The 15674-nt window shown below is 34.3% G+C and overlaps 1 protein-coding gene across 2 annotated transcripts in view; it reads right to left on the bottom strand.

Moving 5' to 3' along the window:
- The window catches only part of LOC114329060 (rutC family protein UK114), a 45183-nt gene that overhangs the window by 24004 nt on the left and 5505 nt on the right, over positions 1-15674 (bottom strand). Inside the window, exon 1 of one of the 2 annotated variants that reach the window (XM_050656810.1) lies at positions 7177-7372. The exons of the other annotated variant lie outside the window; for it this stretch is intronic. Within the exon in view, the coding sequence (XP_050512767.1) occupies positions 7177-7241 (65 nt within the window). The 5' untranslated portion in view covers positions 7242-7372. Of the gene's footprint in view, positions 1-7176; positions 7373-15674 lie in introns of those variants that run through there. 2 annotated transcript variants of the gene reach the window in all.

The following is a 15674-nucleotide window of genomic DNA, read 5'->3' as shown; positions in this document are numbered from 1 at the left end:
AAATGTTATCATATTTAAATAAACAAAAGATATAGATTTAATAAAATTGCTAGTCACTTCTCTTCAAGGACAATTATTGTCCTTCAAGAGAAGTGACTAAGAATTTTATTAAATTCCTATTTAAGTATATCTTTTGTATATCTTTTTGTTTGAATTAAGTATATCTTTTGTTTATTTAATTATGATAACCTCTTGGAGGAAAATTATTTTATTGAATCTACATCTTTTGTTTATTTAAATATGATATCATTTTCATTTCCCATTACATTATGTATATAATGCAACACTTTTTAAATTGTTAATTCACGATGACTACAGAACATCACTTTCTTTTTGCAAATGAAAAAACAAATAAGTAAATGAAATTAACAAAATTAAAAGTAATTTATTATATAGCATAATTTTTATCACGACACAAAAGGATTGTGTATGAAATGCAGAGTAGGTACAGCTCAATGACCAATGCACAGCGAGGTGCTCGATGGTCTCCAGTACACGCTGTATGCAGCCTACGGCGTCTATTGGAGACTACCGGCTAAGTCGGTGGTCACTTCAACACACCCCGTAATTTGAATTTGTTTTAAAATTACTCTTTTTTAAATATTTTCGCTTGTAAGATAGTTTTTGTCGCTCAAAGTTTATTAGAAGAAACGAAAATGAACAATTTTCCTACGGCTTGACGCTGTACGAAGCCTATAGCGTCTATTGGAGACCACAGCCTAAACAAATTTCGACGCTGAGTGATTTGTGGACTTCTTCGACTTCGTATCAACTTGGAGAAGACAGAGAACCAATCAAAGAACAGCCAAGTTAACCTACTTCTAGGCCTCCTGAAAACCTACCGCTGCCACCATCGCTCATCCAGGTAATATAAATACTAATAATATATTTACTCCACAGATTCCACATCCACCCAAGATCCAAGGCATCCGGGATTAGAGGATATCTGGAGATAGAGCCGTGGTACCCAGGTGGACTGAGAACAAACAAGAACGTCCTAGCCTAAATAATAAATAGAATGGAAATGGACATAGGTGCATTTCAAGAAACAAAACTCAACAACACGAAACAAGGCCATGAAGATAAAGTTTCCTGGATACTACATGTACAGAGATGACTACAGAACAAACTCAGGAGGGACAGCAATCCTCCTCAAAGGAAAAAAGGTTTACAGCACACACAACTGCCGACACCAGCAGGACTCAACACTATGGAAACAACTTCGATCTCAGTCCAAATGAGACACCCACAAAGCGGATCACGTCAGCATACGTCAGAGCCAGAGATCCTCTACTATTCAACGAAAGCCTGGACGAATTCTTCAATACAGGAAAACCAACAATTATAATTGGTGATCTAAATGCCAGTTCCCTGGAGTGACAAAGCTATTAACAAAAACAGGAAAACACTAGTAAGCTATCTCAAAAACGGAGACAGAACTACAGTGATCGGGGACCATAGAACCAACGCACTTCTCTGGAGATAACAATCTATCCACACACCTAGATATAGCTGTAATGAAAAATCCATACCGAAATACATCCGTTAAACGACAGATCAGGAGACCAAGATTCCAAACTATTGGAGATCAGACAAAGACAAAGTGGCCAACCATCAAAAAGCTAGTCAGCGAAGGAATCGTTAATGTCCCAACCATAACCAGTCCACAAGAACTAGAGGTGAGAGTCCTATACTTCGAAGACATCATAAAAGAAGCCATAAACACAGCAATACCGAAGAGAAACATACGAGAACTGAGGTAGATTCGGAGATATCAGCCAAAAGCCAAGAAAACTAAATAGATAGAAGATCAGAGCAAGGAAAAGAGCCAGAAAAACAAGAGCCCAAGGAGACAAGAACAAAGCAAACGGACTAGATAGGCGGATCAAAGACGAGCTCCAAATACAGAAAGAAGATCCAAGCTGTCCACAACGGTGCGCTACGAGAAGAAGGGAACACCATATACGTAGCGAAGGTAACACAATATACGTAGCGGAAGGATTCCTTCTCAGAGACATCCAACAGATCAGAGTATTAGAGCTGATGGATGACAAAGTAAGAACAAAATTCTCCGAACTAATAGACCATCCCAACCATATTTTGCGAGAGATCATATTGCGAGAGAAATACAGAAGACCCAAACAGCAACTGCGTAGTAATGACTAAGAAGTAATAGCTTATAAGTAGCTCTGCAACTAACTGCGGACCAGAATGGCCCATTTTCCATTCGAATGTTGAGACTCTTCAGACTCAGCGGAAAGAGTCTGGTAGTCTTATGGAAGCTTGATGCTCGGAAACACAAAACACATAAAGGCGGCAAGAAAAAAGACCACGGGACTAGAGCTCCTCATGCTGCCTGAACTTCTCACGGAGAAGACGTCAAGTGTGACTCTCGTTCCCCAAGACTCTCACTGTGATAAACATAATTATGATAGTAGCCCTCCATAGCGTATATAAGAGAGGTTATGAAGGAGTGCCTGAAGAGCATTGAGGCTCGGATGATTCGTCTTTTAGTTACCTGGACCAATCCTTCTCACCCCAATGAATTGTATGCACAAATATCCCTAAGGGTATGAAAATAACAAACAGTAAAATAACCGTTAACATTAATAATAGAAATCCGAAATACAACCATGATTACGAGTTAAATTTAACAGGATAATTAAACCGGGTCATTAATGGTAAAATAACAACTGTGCAATCTAATTACTCCAAAAATATTTATAAACAATATGACCTTGAGAACAAAAAAATGTTATCATAAAACTTAGATAAAACGAGTATCTATATAAATACCTATGAACCTTTTTAAATGAAAACAGTGCCGTGCTATATGGTACCTACTAAGGCAGCCATGTCAGGCGTGGTTCTAAAGGGGCGGCATTAGCAGCTAAAAGAAACATTGATTTTGTGAACAATTCCTACCTATTACGGGAAACACTTAGAATTAAATAAATAAATACTTTATTTTCTTTTACACAGACAGAGTCTGTATAGAATTAGTCAAAAGTAATACATTAAGTAAATATAACAAACAAATAAACAATTTCACTACACAAACTAAGAATGAAAATACATTTAAAATTGAAGAAATTCTTCAACCGAATAAAAAGTGTGTGTCATCAGAAATTCCTTTAAATTTAGTTTAAAGCTTGTCAGGCTCCTACACAATTTTATATGCGCTGGTAATCTATTATAGAGTATGTCCCCATTATACCCGGGGACCTGCAATATATATTTCCCCTACACATTGGGGCACGCAAGGTATCTTTATATTTAGTATTCATGATATGTATTTGCCCATTGGTTTTAAAATTTTTGAGGTTATTAAATATATATATACAAGTCTCCACAATATAAATACAGGCCAATGGCAATATTTTGAAATTTTGAAAGTACTGCCTACAACTTGTTTTATGAGGGATACCAGCAATAGTCCGTATTATTCTTTTTTGTGCAAAAAAGACTTCATTGATATGGCAACTTGATCCCCAAAAACAAATCCCGTATCTCAAACGAGATTCGGCTTGGGCACAATAAAGCATTATTAATTGTTTCTCCGTTAATACTTGTTTTAAATTTCGAAACAAAAACGTTACTGAGTTTAACTTTGCGGCCAGCGTATCACAATGTTTCCTCCAATTAAGACATTCATCTAAATGAAGTCCTAAGAACTTTAATGATGAAACAAGTTCAATATCATTATTATTTATATTTAAGTTAATTGGGTTAATAAATCGTTGCCTATTATGAAACTGCATGAAAAGAGTTTTTTGGGTGTTCAACAATAAATAATTATTACAGAACCAGTTGTAAAGATCTGACAGTAAGCTGTTACATTTGGACTTCAAAGAACTATCAGGTCCATTGACTATTACATTTATGTCGTCTGCAAATATCGTGAAATGTCCATCCGAGTTAACCGAGACAACATCGTTTACATAAATAAGAAAGAGAACAGGTCCTAAAATTGAGCCTTGCGGTAATATCGAGGTAGTTGGATTTATGCGTCGCATTTGATAATTTTCCTTTTTCTGTTAAGCTGACGTATTGACGACGTGCAGTTAAATATGATGTTAACCAATTTAACGCACGTCCTTGAATGCCGATATTTTTTAATTTATAAAATAAAATTTCGTGATTGACACAGTCGAAAGCCCTGCTAAGATCACAAAATATCCCAACAGGACTCTCTCCAGTATCTATTAAAGATGTGAGAGTATCATAAAAGGAATGCATTGCTGTATGGGTAGATTTTTTGGACTGGAAACCATGTTGGTTACTAACAATCACTTTATTCGTCTGTAAAAATGAGTTAAGTCTTTGTAAATAACTGTACTCAAAAATTTTTGAAAATACAGAAGAAATTGTTATTGGGCGGTAATTATTTACTTGCTTTGGGTCACGTTTTTTATGAATTGGTAACACCTTTCCCGTTTTTATACAATCTGGAAAATTGCCATTTGAAAATGATAAATTAACTAAATATGTTAATGGCGATATTATAAACGAAACAACCTTTTTTATTAAAAACCCAGGGATTTCATCAAAGCCCTGAGATTTTTTGTTTTTTAGTTTTTGGTTTAATAATTTGTTTAATTCTATTGTAGTGTACGGATGTAGAAGAAAGTGAACATCCTAAACAGTGTTGTTACAAAGATATGTATTACCAGGTTTGTTTGGAATCGTCGCAATTGCATCCAATTGAGCATTTTTAAAAAATAGGTTAAATTTATTGGCTATTTCTAATGAATCTGTAATTAAGTTATCCCTGTTTGAAAGTGTTATGTTACTCTCATTTTTTTTACCTTTTGAAAAATCAGATATAATTTTCCAAGCACTTTTAGAAGGATTATCTGAGGTGCTTATTATATTTTGGTAATGGCATTTTTTGGTTAAATTTAGAAGCTTTCGATGCTCTCTTTTTTTATGTCTATAATAATCACGCAACTCTGGAAATGCCCTAGATAATGCATGCAAATTTTTCAATTGGTAACTTGATTGTCTCACCTCATTATTAACCCATTTATTACTATTTAATTTGGACTTTTTATTTATAATAGGAAAATTAATGTTAAAATGATACATAAAAATATTAAAAAAAGATATTAAAAGCAATATTTGTATCTAGGATACCATATATTTGATTCCAGTCCTCACTTGAGATGTCATTTATGAATTTATTTATAGTAATGTCATTAAAATTTCTTTTTTGATAGAAAACACTCGACTCACCCGCCCCAAAATCAAACTCAATCAGTACAGTTCGATGGTCGGACACAGTATTGTCGTTTACACAAGTAACAGAAGAGTTTGAGAAATTAACAAAGACGTTATCAATCGTCGTAATGCTGGTATCCGTGACCCTAGTGGGCCATTTTACGAGATTAAAATTTACATTAAATTGCATAATTGCAAACTTTGTTGACTTTTTTGTTCCCTTAACTATTAGTTTCACCTAGCCAGGACAATACGCGCACTAAATGTTACAAAACAGGCTTAAAACATTTTCCCCAGTTCTATTTCTAGTTTATTATTAGTACATCTATGGTTCTATATAATTATATTACAATTAGTCCAGAAAGCCACTGCGCATCCGCTAGGAAAAATTCTTACTCAAAAAGGACTCCTTTTAACAAATTTGTATGTTGCCAGGACCAAAAGGTGGTCAAAAATTTTTTAAACGTTTTTTTTTTGTTTTTTCCTAAAATTATTTTTTTTTGCGTGGAAAAAAGTTTTTTTAGGTTTTTTGGATCATTCCAAACAGAAAAGGTCTTTAGTGACTTTTCTTTAAAAATGATAGTTTTTGACATATAAGCGATTAAAAATTGAAAAATTGCGAAATCGGCCATTTTTAACCCTCAAAAACTATGTGAAAAACTGAAAATTTGAATGTTGCCAAGGTAGGCAGATATTGTTTAAACATCGATTGATGAAATCCCGAAGAGTTTTTTGCAATACAATATTCAAAACTCCTTTGTTTTTTAATTGCTAATCAAGCGTGCGCGACACTATTTTCCACCGACAGTATGGTGCAAATGAAAGGAATAAATTCGTTATTTCGTAAACCGGCGACTTTAAGGAAAAATCCCGAAACAGGTCGATTTTTATTTTTAAATTGTGATATTGTGGCATATATGGTATACTAGTGACATCATCCATCTGGGCGTGATGACGTAATCGATGATTTTTTTAAATGAGAATAGGGGTCGTGTGCTAGCTCATTTGAAAGGTTCTTCAATTCTCTATTAGGTAATATAAACATTTACATAATTATTTATACAGGGTGTCCAAAAAATTTTTATGAAATTAAATTATTTGACACAAAAAGAAGTAGAAGGACACCCTGTACAAATAATTATGTAAATATTTACATTACTGAATAGAGAATTGAAGAACCTTTCAAATGAGCTACCACACGACCCCTATTCTTATTTAAAAAAATCATAGATTACGTCATCACGCCCAGACGGATGACGTCATTAGTATACCATATATGCCACAATATCATAACTTAAAAATAAAAATCGACTTGTTTCGGGATTTTTCCTTAAAATCGCCGGTTTAGGAAATAACGAATTTATTCCTTTCATTTGCACCATACTGTCGGGTGGAAAATAGTGCCGCACACGCTTGATTAGCAATTAAAAAACAAAGGAGTTTTGAATATTGTATTGCAAAAAACTCTTCGGGATTTTATCAATCGATGTTTAAAGAATATGTACCAACCTTGGCAATATTCAAATTTTCAGTTTTTCACATAGTTTTTAAGGGTTAAAAATGGCCGATTTCGCGATTTTTTAATTTTTTAATCGTTTATATGTCAAAAACTATCATTTTTAGAGAAAAGTCACTAAAGACCTTTTCTGTTTGGAATGATCCAAAAAACCTAAAAAAAACTTTTTTCCATGCAAAAAAAATAATTTTAGGAAAAAAAACAAAAAAAAACGTTTAAAAAATTTTTGACCACCTTTTGGTCCTGGCAACATGCAAATTTGATAAAAGGAGTCCTTTTTGAGTAAGATTTTGCAAAAAATCCGAATTAGAATATTTTTCCTAGCGGATGCGCAGTGGCTTTCTGGACTAAATTAATTAAAGTAGCCATCATGCATATACCAATAAGTATACCTATCTGTCTTTGTGGTTAAAATTATAGCAATCGACATAATAACTCACCTAATATATGGAGGAAGAGATGCATTTTTTGAAGTTATAATTATTTTACGTCCAGCTTGTGCCATAATTGTTCGAGGAAAAAGAAAACCACTTATATGATAGAAAATAATAATGAAACAACTATTATTTTAAAACGAACACTGAAGAGCATATAAACATTTTTTGCTGCAGCAATCTGAACATTGTCGGGAGAGTTGTGTATATAAAGATAAGAATATAAATAATTTTGTTCTGTGTAGTAATGTGTCAGAATCGGTTTTAGCCGGTTCCTAATCATGCATAAAAATATTGAGAATTTCAAGAATGGAGTTCTTAGCAACAGATAGGATAATCAAAAACTGATTTAAGATTAACAAAGTAAGTTATCAATCGAAGTAGCACTGAAAACGACAATAAATATCTTCTCCATATCGCCAGATTGACAACAGGTGGAATACTGTCTTTGGTTACACCTCCTGAGATTTTCAAAATTTATAAATCATACAGGATGCCGAGGAAATTAAGATGAGAGAATTTTAAATAATTCACAACTCATCTGCTCAGCGTGGTAAAAGCTCCAACAAGAAAGATTCCTTAATACTCAAACAAAAGAGTAAATGAATTAAAAATGTTTAAACATTTTCAATTTTTTGCAACACGAAAATGCAGCAGCTGCATAATACTATGGTCAAATCTGAGAGTGCAGGAAGAGTCTATACCGGTTTCGGGGGTTGTTTCCCCCTCATCAGTAGTCCCATATCCTCCTCTCCCAGATTCTTCCACGTACCACACTTTGAGCCTTTCCGAATTGCAAAGAAACTGTGGCGCACCCAGGGGGGCGTTTTGGGGGCTAAAACCCCTCCCAGGGCATATAAAAAAAATATAAAGAATAGTAGGAAATTGTAACTTGTCTTTCAGAATCAATACAAAAAAAGCTAGGACAAATAATCCCCGGACAAATAATCTCAGACAAAAAATCTTCACAAATTATTCCTGGACAAAAAATCCCCAGACAAATAATCCCCGGCAAATAATTCCAGACAAAAAATCTCCACAAATTATCCCTGGACAAAAAATCCCCCGACAAGGAATCCCCGGTCAAATAATCCCCGGACAGTTAATCCCCATATTTTTTTTTTTGGACAAAATATCCCTACAAAAAATACCCGGACAAAAACTCCCAAGAAATATTTGCTGCCGAATAGTTCTCTAAAAATTTTCCCGTGAATCCAATCGACTCAAATGTTTTTCAGCCTCAGCGCGTGAGAGCTATAGCAATCGCCAAGAAACCGCTTTTCGGCACGAAAATAATGATTAGCAATTAAGATTAAGCATGAATTGTAATTTCGATTACCAAATTTCGAATTTCAATTCCATGCCGAAAACTTCAAATTTTACATGACAAACGAGTGTGAGTTTTTTCAAAAATCGTGGAAGATATGGGGAATGCGCTAAGGCTGTGGAAACCATGTTGTAATTATTCGCTTAAATCTTTTACTCACTCTGCTTTGAATAACTATGTTCAAAACATTGCCTATTCGTGATGAGAACTGCTGGTCCTGAAAACGATAATCTTGATTGTAATGCAAAATACCTGCTACTTTTTGGAAATGTATTGTCAAAAATATTTAGTTATTATCATCATCAATGGCGTTATAACTCTTCGAGTGTCCTTGCGAGTGGTTTACTTCCATGTGTCGGTCCTGTGCCACTATTTCCCATCGTCTCACTTCCATTTTCTCCAGATCTTCTCTGACTGCATCTTTCCACCTTTTTCTAGGCCGTCCTACAGACTTTCTCCCATCTGGCCTCTCTCCAGCAGCTATTTCTGGATTGATTTTGGATAAATTTTTCGCATGGCATATTCTAAGGCCAGCTTAAACAACAATGGGAATAACGGATCTCCCTGTCTCAGTCCAGAATTTACGCAGAAAGCATTTGATATTTCCCCACCTCTTCTAACTTGTGCAAAGAAGTTACTTACACACATTTGCGTTACCGCAGTTAGTTTCTTGGGTACGCCCAGTTCGACCATTGTATTTCATAGTGTAGGATGATTAATTGAATCATAAGCCTGAAATCTATAAAGATCTGATGCACGTCTTGATTATACTCCCAATCCTTTCAAGCATTTGTCTAATAGGTAGTAAATATTTGATCAAAAATCGATCTTCCGGGCCTGAAATCACACTGATAGTCACCAACTATTTCTTCAGCGTATGGTAATAATCTTTTAAGTAATACATAACGAAAAATATTTAGTCCTCAGTTTCAATTCACCGCAAGCAACATTTCAGAAACCTGCTTCAAAAGCTTTCAAAAGATATATCAACAACCTGTGTTCTGCATTCTCATAACAAAGCTAAACATTCTTAATAGCGCAAACATTTTTAATGGATCGACACAGATAATAGAAAATGTTTTAAACTTAGTTATCCAAGGCAGAGTGAGAAAAAGATTTAAGCGAATAATTACAACATGATTCCCACAGCCTTAGCTCATTCCCCATATCTTCCACGATTTTTGAAAAAACTCCACTCGTTTGTCATGTAAAATTTTAAGTTTTCGGCATGGAATTGAAATTCGAAATTTGGTAATCGAAATTACAATAATTCATGCTTAATCTTAATTACTAATCATTATTGTCGTGCCGAAAAGCGGCTTCATGGCCATTGCTATAACTCTTATGCACTGTTGCTGAAAAACATTTGAGTCGATTGCGTTCAGGGGAAAACTTTTAGAGAACTATTCGGTAGCAAATATTTCATGGGGATTCTTTGTGGGGATACATATTTTGTAGCAAAATATTTGTGGGGATTATTTGTCCTGGATTTTTTGTGGGGATTTTTTGCCCGGGGATTATTTGTCTGGAGATGTTTTGTCCAGGGATAATTTGTGAGGATTTTTGGTCAGGGATTACTTGTCCGAACCCAGTCCAAGCCAACCCCCCCTAGAGTAAAATTCTGGGTGCGCCGCTGCAAAGAATGAAATGTCACGGATGAACTAGGGCCATCTACCGAAAAACAAAGTAAGTTATCAATCGAAATAGCACAGAAAACGACAATAAATATCGTCTCCATACCACCAGATTGACAACAGGTGGAATACTTTCTTAGGTTACACCTCCTGAGATTTTCAAAATTTATAAATCATACAGAATGCCGAGGAAATTAAGATGAGAGAATTTTAAATAATTCACAACTCATCTGCTCAGCGTGGTAAAAGCTCCAACAAGAAAGATTCCTTAATACTCAAACAAAAGAGTAAATGAATTAAAAATGTTTAAACATTTTCAATTTTTTGCAACACGAAAATGCAGCAGCTGCATAATACTATGGTCAAATCTGAGAGTGCAGGAAGAGTCTATACCGGTTTCGGGGGTTGTTTCCCCCTCATCAGTAGTCCCATATCCTCCTCTCTCAGATTCTTCCACGTACCACACTTTGGGCCTTTCCGAATTGCAAAGAAAAAAATGTCACGGATGAACTAGGGCCATCTACCGAAAAACAAAGTAAGTTATCAATCGAATTCGGAAAGGCTTAAAGTGTGGTACGTGGAAGAATCTGAGAGAGGAGGATATGAGACTACTGATGAGGGGGAAACAACCCCCGAAACCGGTATAGACTCTTCCTGCACTCTCAGATTTGACCATAGTATTATGCAGCTGCTGCATTTTCGTGTTGCAAAGAAATTGAGAATGTTTATACATGATTTAAGATTCATTCATCACATTTGATTCAAATTATAATTTTAAACATAGGTATGCACAGTGAATCATTAATAATGAGCCAAATTATAACTGTATGTTCAGAAGCCAAAACAAACATTTTACTAACAATCAAGACTAAAGATCTAGACCAAGAGGACGGTTGCCAACCAGATGATCCGACATAACTCAGAATTCAGTGGGCCGCTTAATTTGCGAAACTCTTAGAGCAGCTGAAGATAGAAATCAATGGAGAAAATTTGTTGTAAGTATTGAAGAAAATCACGATCCTCGGGAATGGGGAAACGACAAGAGAGAGAGAGAGAGGGGGGGGGGGGGGAGAGGGGTTAAGATCGCTGGTTTCAGATCTGCAGAGTGTTAAATTTAGAGTGTTTGTAGTAGTTAAGAATAATTATTGTGATATTTACCTCACATACCTAATTAAAAATATAATCTAATAACAAATAGAATTTTACAGATAACCATAGTCGTGGCTAGTTTTTTTTGTGAGGGTTGTCATGCCAAAAATTGTGCTATCGTAATTTCCAACAATGATTTTAAATTTTTTTAATTTAAAACAAAGGACTCAACAACCCTCCTTACGGAAAAGTGGCCCGGGTCAAATTTAACTAAAGTTCTGAGATAGTTCTCAGTATGTAGATTAAAAAAGTCCATGCGATCTACCTAGGTCTGAAAAACTATTATTCTGAAACAGTCTTCTAAAGTTATTGGATTCAGGTGTTCAGTGTACGTCAAGTGAACTAATTCACTGTCAAGTGAACGCAAATATTTATTATGGAAAGAACAGAGACTCATTTGCTTCATGCATATTTGCGTGCAGCATATGGATACGTGGTCAAAAATAGAGACATCGTATTTTAGTCATCAGAAAACTTCCAAAAACTCCTCTGAAAACTGAAGAAGTGTGATAGAAAATCGAATATCTTCAGAAAACTACTGAACAGTAGCGGACCTACGGTGAGCGGTGAGGGGATCAGTTCGACTAGTTAAGGTAAGACTAGACTCGATCCGACCATTTAAAGCAAGAACGTGTTCAATCCGACCAGTTCATGTAAAGTTGGATTTTATCCAACCAGTAAGGCAGTAAGGTCAAGTGGAATAACCACATAAACAGAATGGGGGAGACACGTTTCTTCGAAATAGCAAGAGATATATCAGCAATCAGTAGAAGAAGTATCGAACGATCGCGCAAAAGATGGAGTGACAACCTTCCACAAAGGTATCAGTCCGGTAATGAACAAGCAGAATTGCTTATAAAGAGGGAAAAGAAGAAGAAGTAAAGTCATGCAAAACTTATACCAAAGTGATACATGGCAGAATATATAAAAAAATTCGCTTAGGAGCCAAGTGCTTATAGATGTGCCGGGATGTCAGCTGTGACGTATATATTTATTTTATCGACTACAAAAAGGCATGTTATAGAGTAAAACGTGATAAACGCATAATTATCTTGAAAAAAGCGGGATCAGATGATCAACTTAAAAATCATACATAATATATATTACAACCAAACTGCCAACAATAAAGTAGATGACCAGTTGACAGAGGCAGTCTTCATATATAGAGGAGTGAGACAAGGTTGATTTTGCCCACGGTGTTATTTTTAATATTTACTCTTAACATTTCTTCGAGCAAGCACAGGAAGGCGTGTTAGTCAACGGAGTGCGTCTCTACAACATTAGATATAGCGACGACGCAGTAGTTTGTGCGGATAAGTTAAATGGTTTGCAAAGAATAATGTCGCACATATCAGATAGAATTAGTGAACATTGTACATGGACTTGATTTCAATACGAAAAAAGACCAAGTTCATGGTAGCTATTAAATACACGGCTTTTGGTTAGCAGACAACCAATTAATAGGGTGGACAACTACACATTCCTTAGTACCAACATAAACAGCCAATGGAATGGGGTCTACCCCAAAAATCCCGACAGCCACAATCCCGACAGCCACAATCCCGACGGCCAAAATCGCTACACGCCAGAATCCCGACAGGCCAAAATCCCGACGGGTTTGATAAGTTTCTTTTTCTACGACCGTTTAATAATACACTTATTATTCGCTATTTTTGAATAGATAATAAAACCCATTACTTGACCCGTGAGTAATAATTCATTACTCACGGGCTGAAGTTACTAGCGGGTCATTACTCACGGGTTGAAGTTAGATTCAAGTGGTGCATCGCACTTTTAATATACCTATTAGCAAATAAAATTACTTAAACTTGTTTATTTACTAAAATATTCATTGTAATTTATATCAACAATTATATTTGAAAAATGTTTAAAGGATTTTTAACTTTAACAATGGGTTAGTATATTTTTTACGTTTAAATTTCAACATTTGACATTTTAAGATTGACGTTATAAAAAGGTAAACAATAAACAATCGGTATTAATTTCGTAAAAGGACTTACGGATATGAAATTCATATCAATTAATTCTGTTTTACTTACTGTTCATTGTACAATAGATTTTAATTGAGAGCACGCGTTCTTTTTCATGTAATTGTCTTAGAATATGTCTTATTTTTAAAAGCCACCGCCATTCCATGACATAATGACAACTGTTTATTGTTTCATAAGCTCAACGAGTGTAATTCTAACAGTGTTGCCATAGTTATATAAAATATATTTTCTTATGAAAAATAAAATATTTCGTTTAAAATAATGTTAGTAGTTGATAATTATATTTTTCTACTAATCCAAATAAAAAAGGTCGTAGAAAAAGTATAGTATTCTACTTGCATGTAATGGCTATTACTCACTCTGATGAATTACGACACTCGCCAACGGCTCGTGTCGCAAACTTCATCATCGTGAGTAATAGCCATCATTACATGCTCGTTGAATAATATACTATTTTAACATATAATTACATTTATTTCTTGTTTTTTGTTTATGGTCATCTGTTTTTTATATTTTGTTACTAAACAAAAGTATTTACCATTTAATATGAACTTATTTTCTAAATAAAATTTCTAACATGGGTATATGAATTAAATTATTTTTTTGACAATATATAGTCCAATAATATATGTATAATCAAATCCTGAATTCAAGTTTACTTTCATATAATTAATAGATATTATCATGTCACTTACAACCTTCCATTTCAGTAAGTATGGGTTATTCCACGAATATACGACTGTCTTGGATTATCTCGACAACGCATATTTTAGTGTGCAACATAAGACGTGCGAAAGTAAATGGCTCTAATAATTGTTCCAATAAACAACAATGTATTTTGCAATTTACTTTCGTTCTTCATAATTTGCACAGTAAAATATTCGTTGTCGAGATAATCCACAACAGACGTATGTTCGTGGAATAGGGTATATAGCTTTTATATTATAAAATGAAATGTTTAAATAATTTTTTCTTTTAAAATACATAATAATTAGTACCCGTACTTATTAGTAAGTAATTAATTTTTCAATTTCAATACTGTATAATATGTAGAGAGCGGAATATATGCAAAGTGCATATAGATGCATATATTGCATATTTTCAGACAACAAACACAACATTGCATATTTAAGCTAAACACTATTTATTTTGCATATTTTAAAAATAAATTATATAAAAGTTTAAAATTTTCCTCTTTTAGTTGGAATTTTATAACTTCGATATGAACGAGCTCGTTATTTATCTATCTATCGCTCATCTGGACTTTCCCATTACTACCTGAATTTAACAATTATGGGTGTTCCCAGAAAAATATTATTTTATTAGCGTATCAAGTCGTAGGTACCTACCTGCTTTTAAGGTTCTAATAATTATTTTGTCAGTTTCCGGCCAACATTTATTTAAAGTAAACGTTGTATCGTATTTAGTGTTTTTGAAGTGATTGGTATATATTAAATTTAAATATGTCTACCATTCAAAAAAGTGCTTTTTAAATGAGGAACTGACAAACAAAAGCATCATATCCCACAAAAGAAATTTTTCTGGAAAGAGTGTTTTTATTCGACAAATTCGCTTTTACTTCTATAAAGACGGACATAGAGAGAAGCATCAAAATACAAAAATCCATCAAATTATAGACAATTCCGCTTTTGTTCTTCAGCTTAAGTAACGTATCTACTTTGTTCTTTAAGTAACGTACAAATTGCTAAAGAACTTATGTTCATAAAAGTTAATTTTAGTTTTTTACCAGATCTAACAAAGTCATTAGAACAAAGGAATTTACAATTAAGTGATTCGGTTAATCTTGTTAACACTTTTTCTGCTCTTTGTCAAAAAATTCCCGGAAATACAGGGATTACAATTAGAAATAAATTAAAAAATGTTTTAGAAAAAAATGAGGGCTTCGATTGTTTGAGGAAAGGTGTACGTATTTTTGAAGGCAACTTTTCTGAATATCTTACGACTTAATATATTGTTTAATTTTTGAGTATTTTTAATATGCATTTGCATATTTAGACAAATTTAGAAAAAATACCTGCATATTTGTAGTAAAAGTAATGCATATATATGCGCATATTTTGGTAATGTTGTGTTGCATATATTCCGCTCTCTAATAATATGATTTGGTATTGCATTTGAAAAGCAAACAATAAATATTCAAAATGTAGTGGTCGAACTTTTTACTTATGCGAGGATTGTTGCATGTAGGGATTTTGGCCTGTCGGGATTCTGGCGTGTCGGGATTCTAGCGTGTCGGTGTTTTGGCCGTCGGGATTTTGGCTGTCGGGATTTTGGCTGTCGGGATTTTGGCTGTCGGGATTTTGGCTGTCGGGATTTTGGGCGCCACCTCAATGGAACATATATATTATTATCTACTGAAAT

Source organism: Diabrotica virgifera, chromosome 7, assembly GCF_917563875.1.
Source record: "Diabrotica virgifera virgifera chromosome 7, PGI_DIABVI_V3a".
Lineage (NCBI taxonomy): Eukaryota > Metazoa > Arthropoda > Insecta > Coleoptera > Chrysomelidae > Diabrotica > Diabrotica virgifera.
The sequence above is the reverse complement of the archived record's forward strand: the minus strand, read 5'-3'. Positions and strand labels throughout refer to the sequence as shown.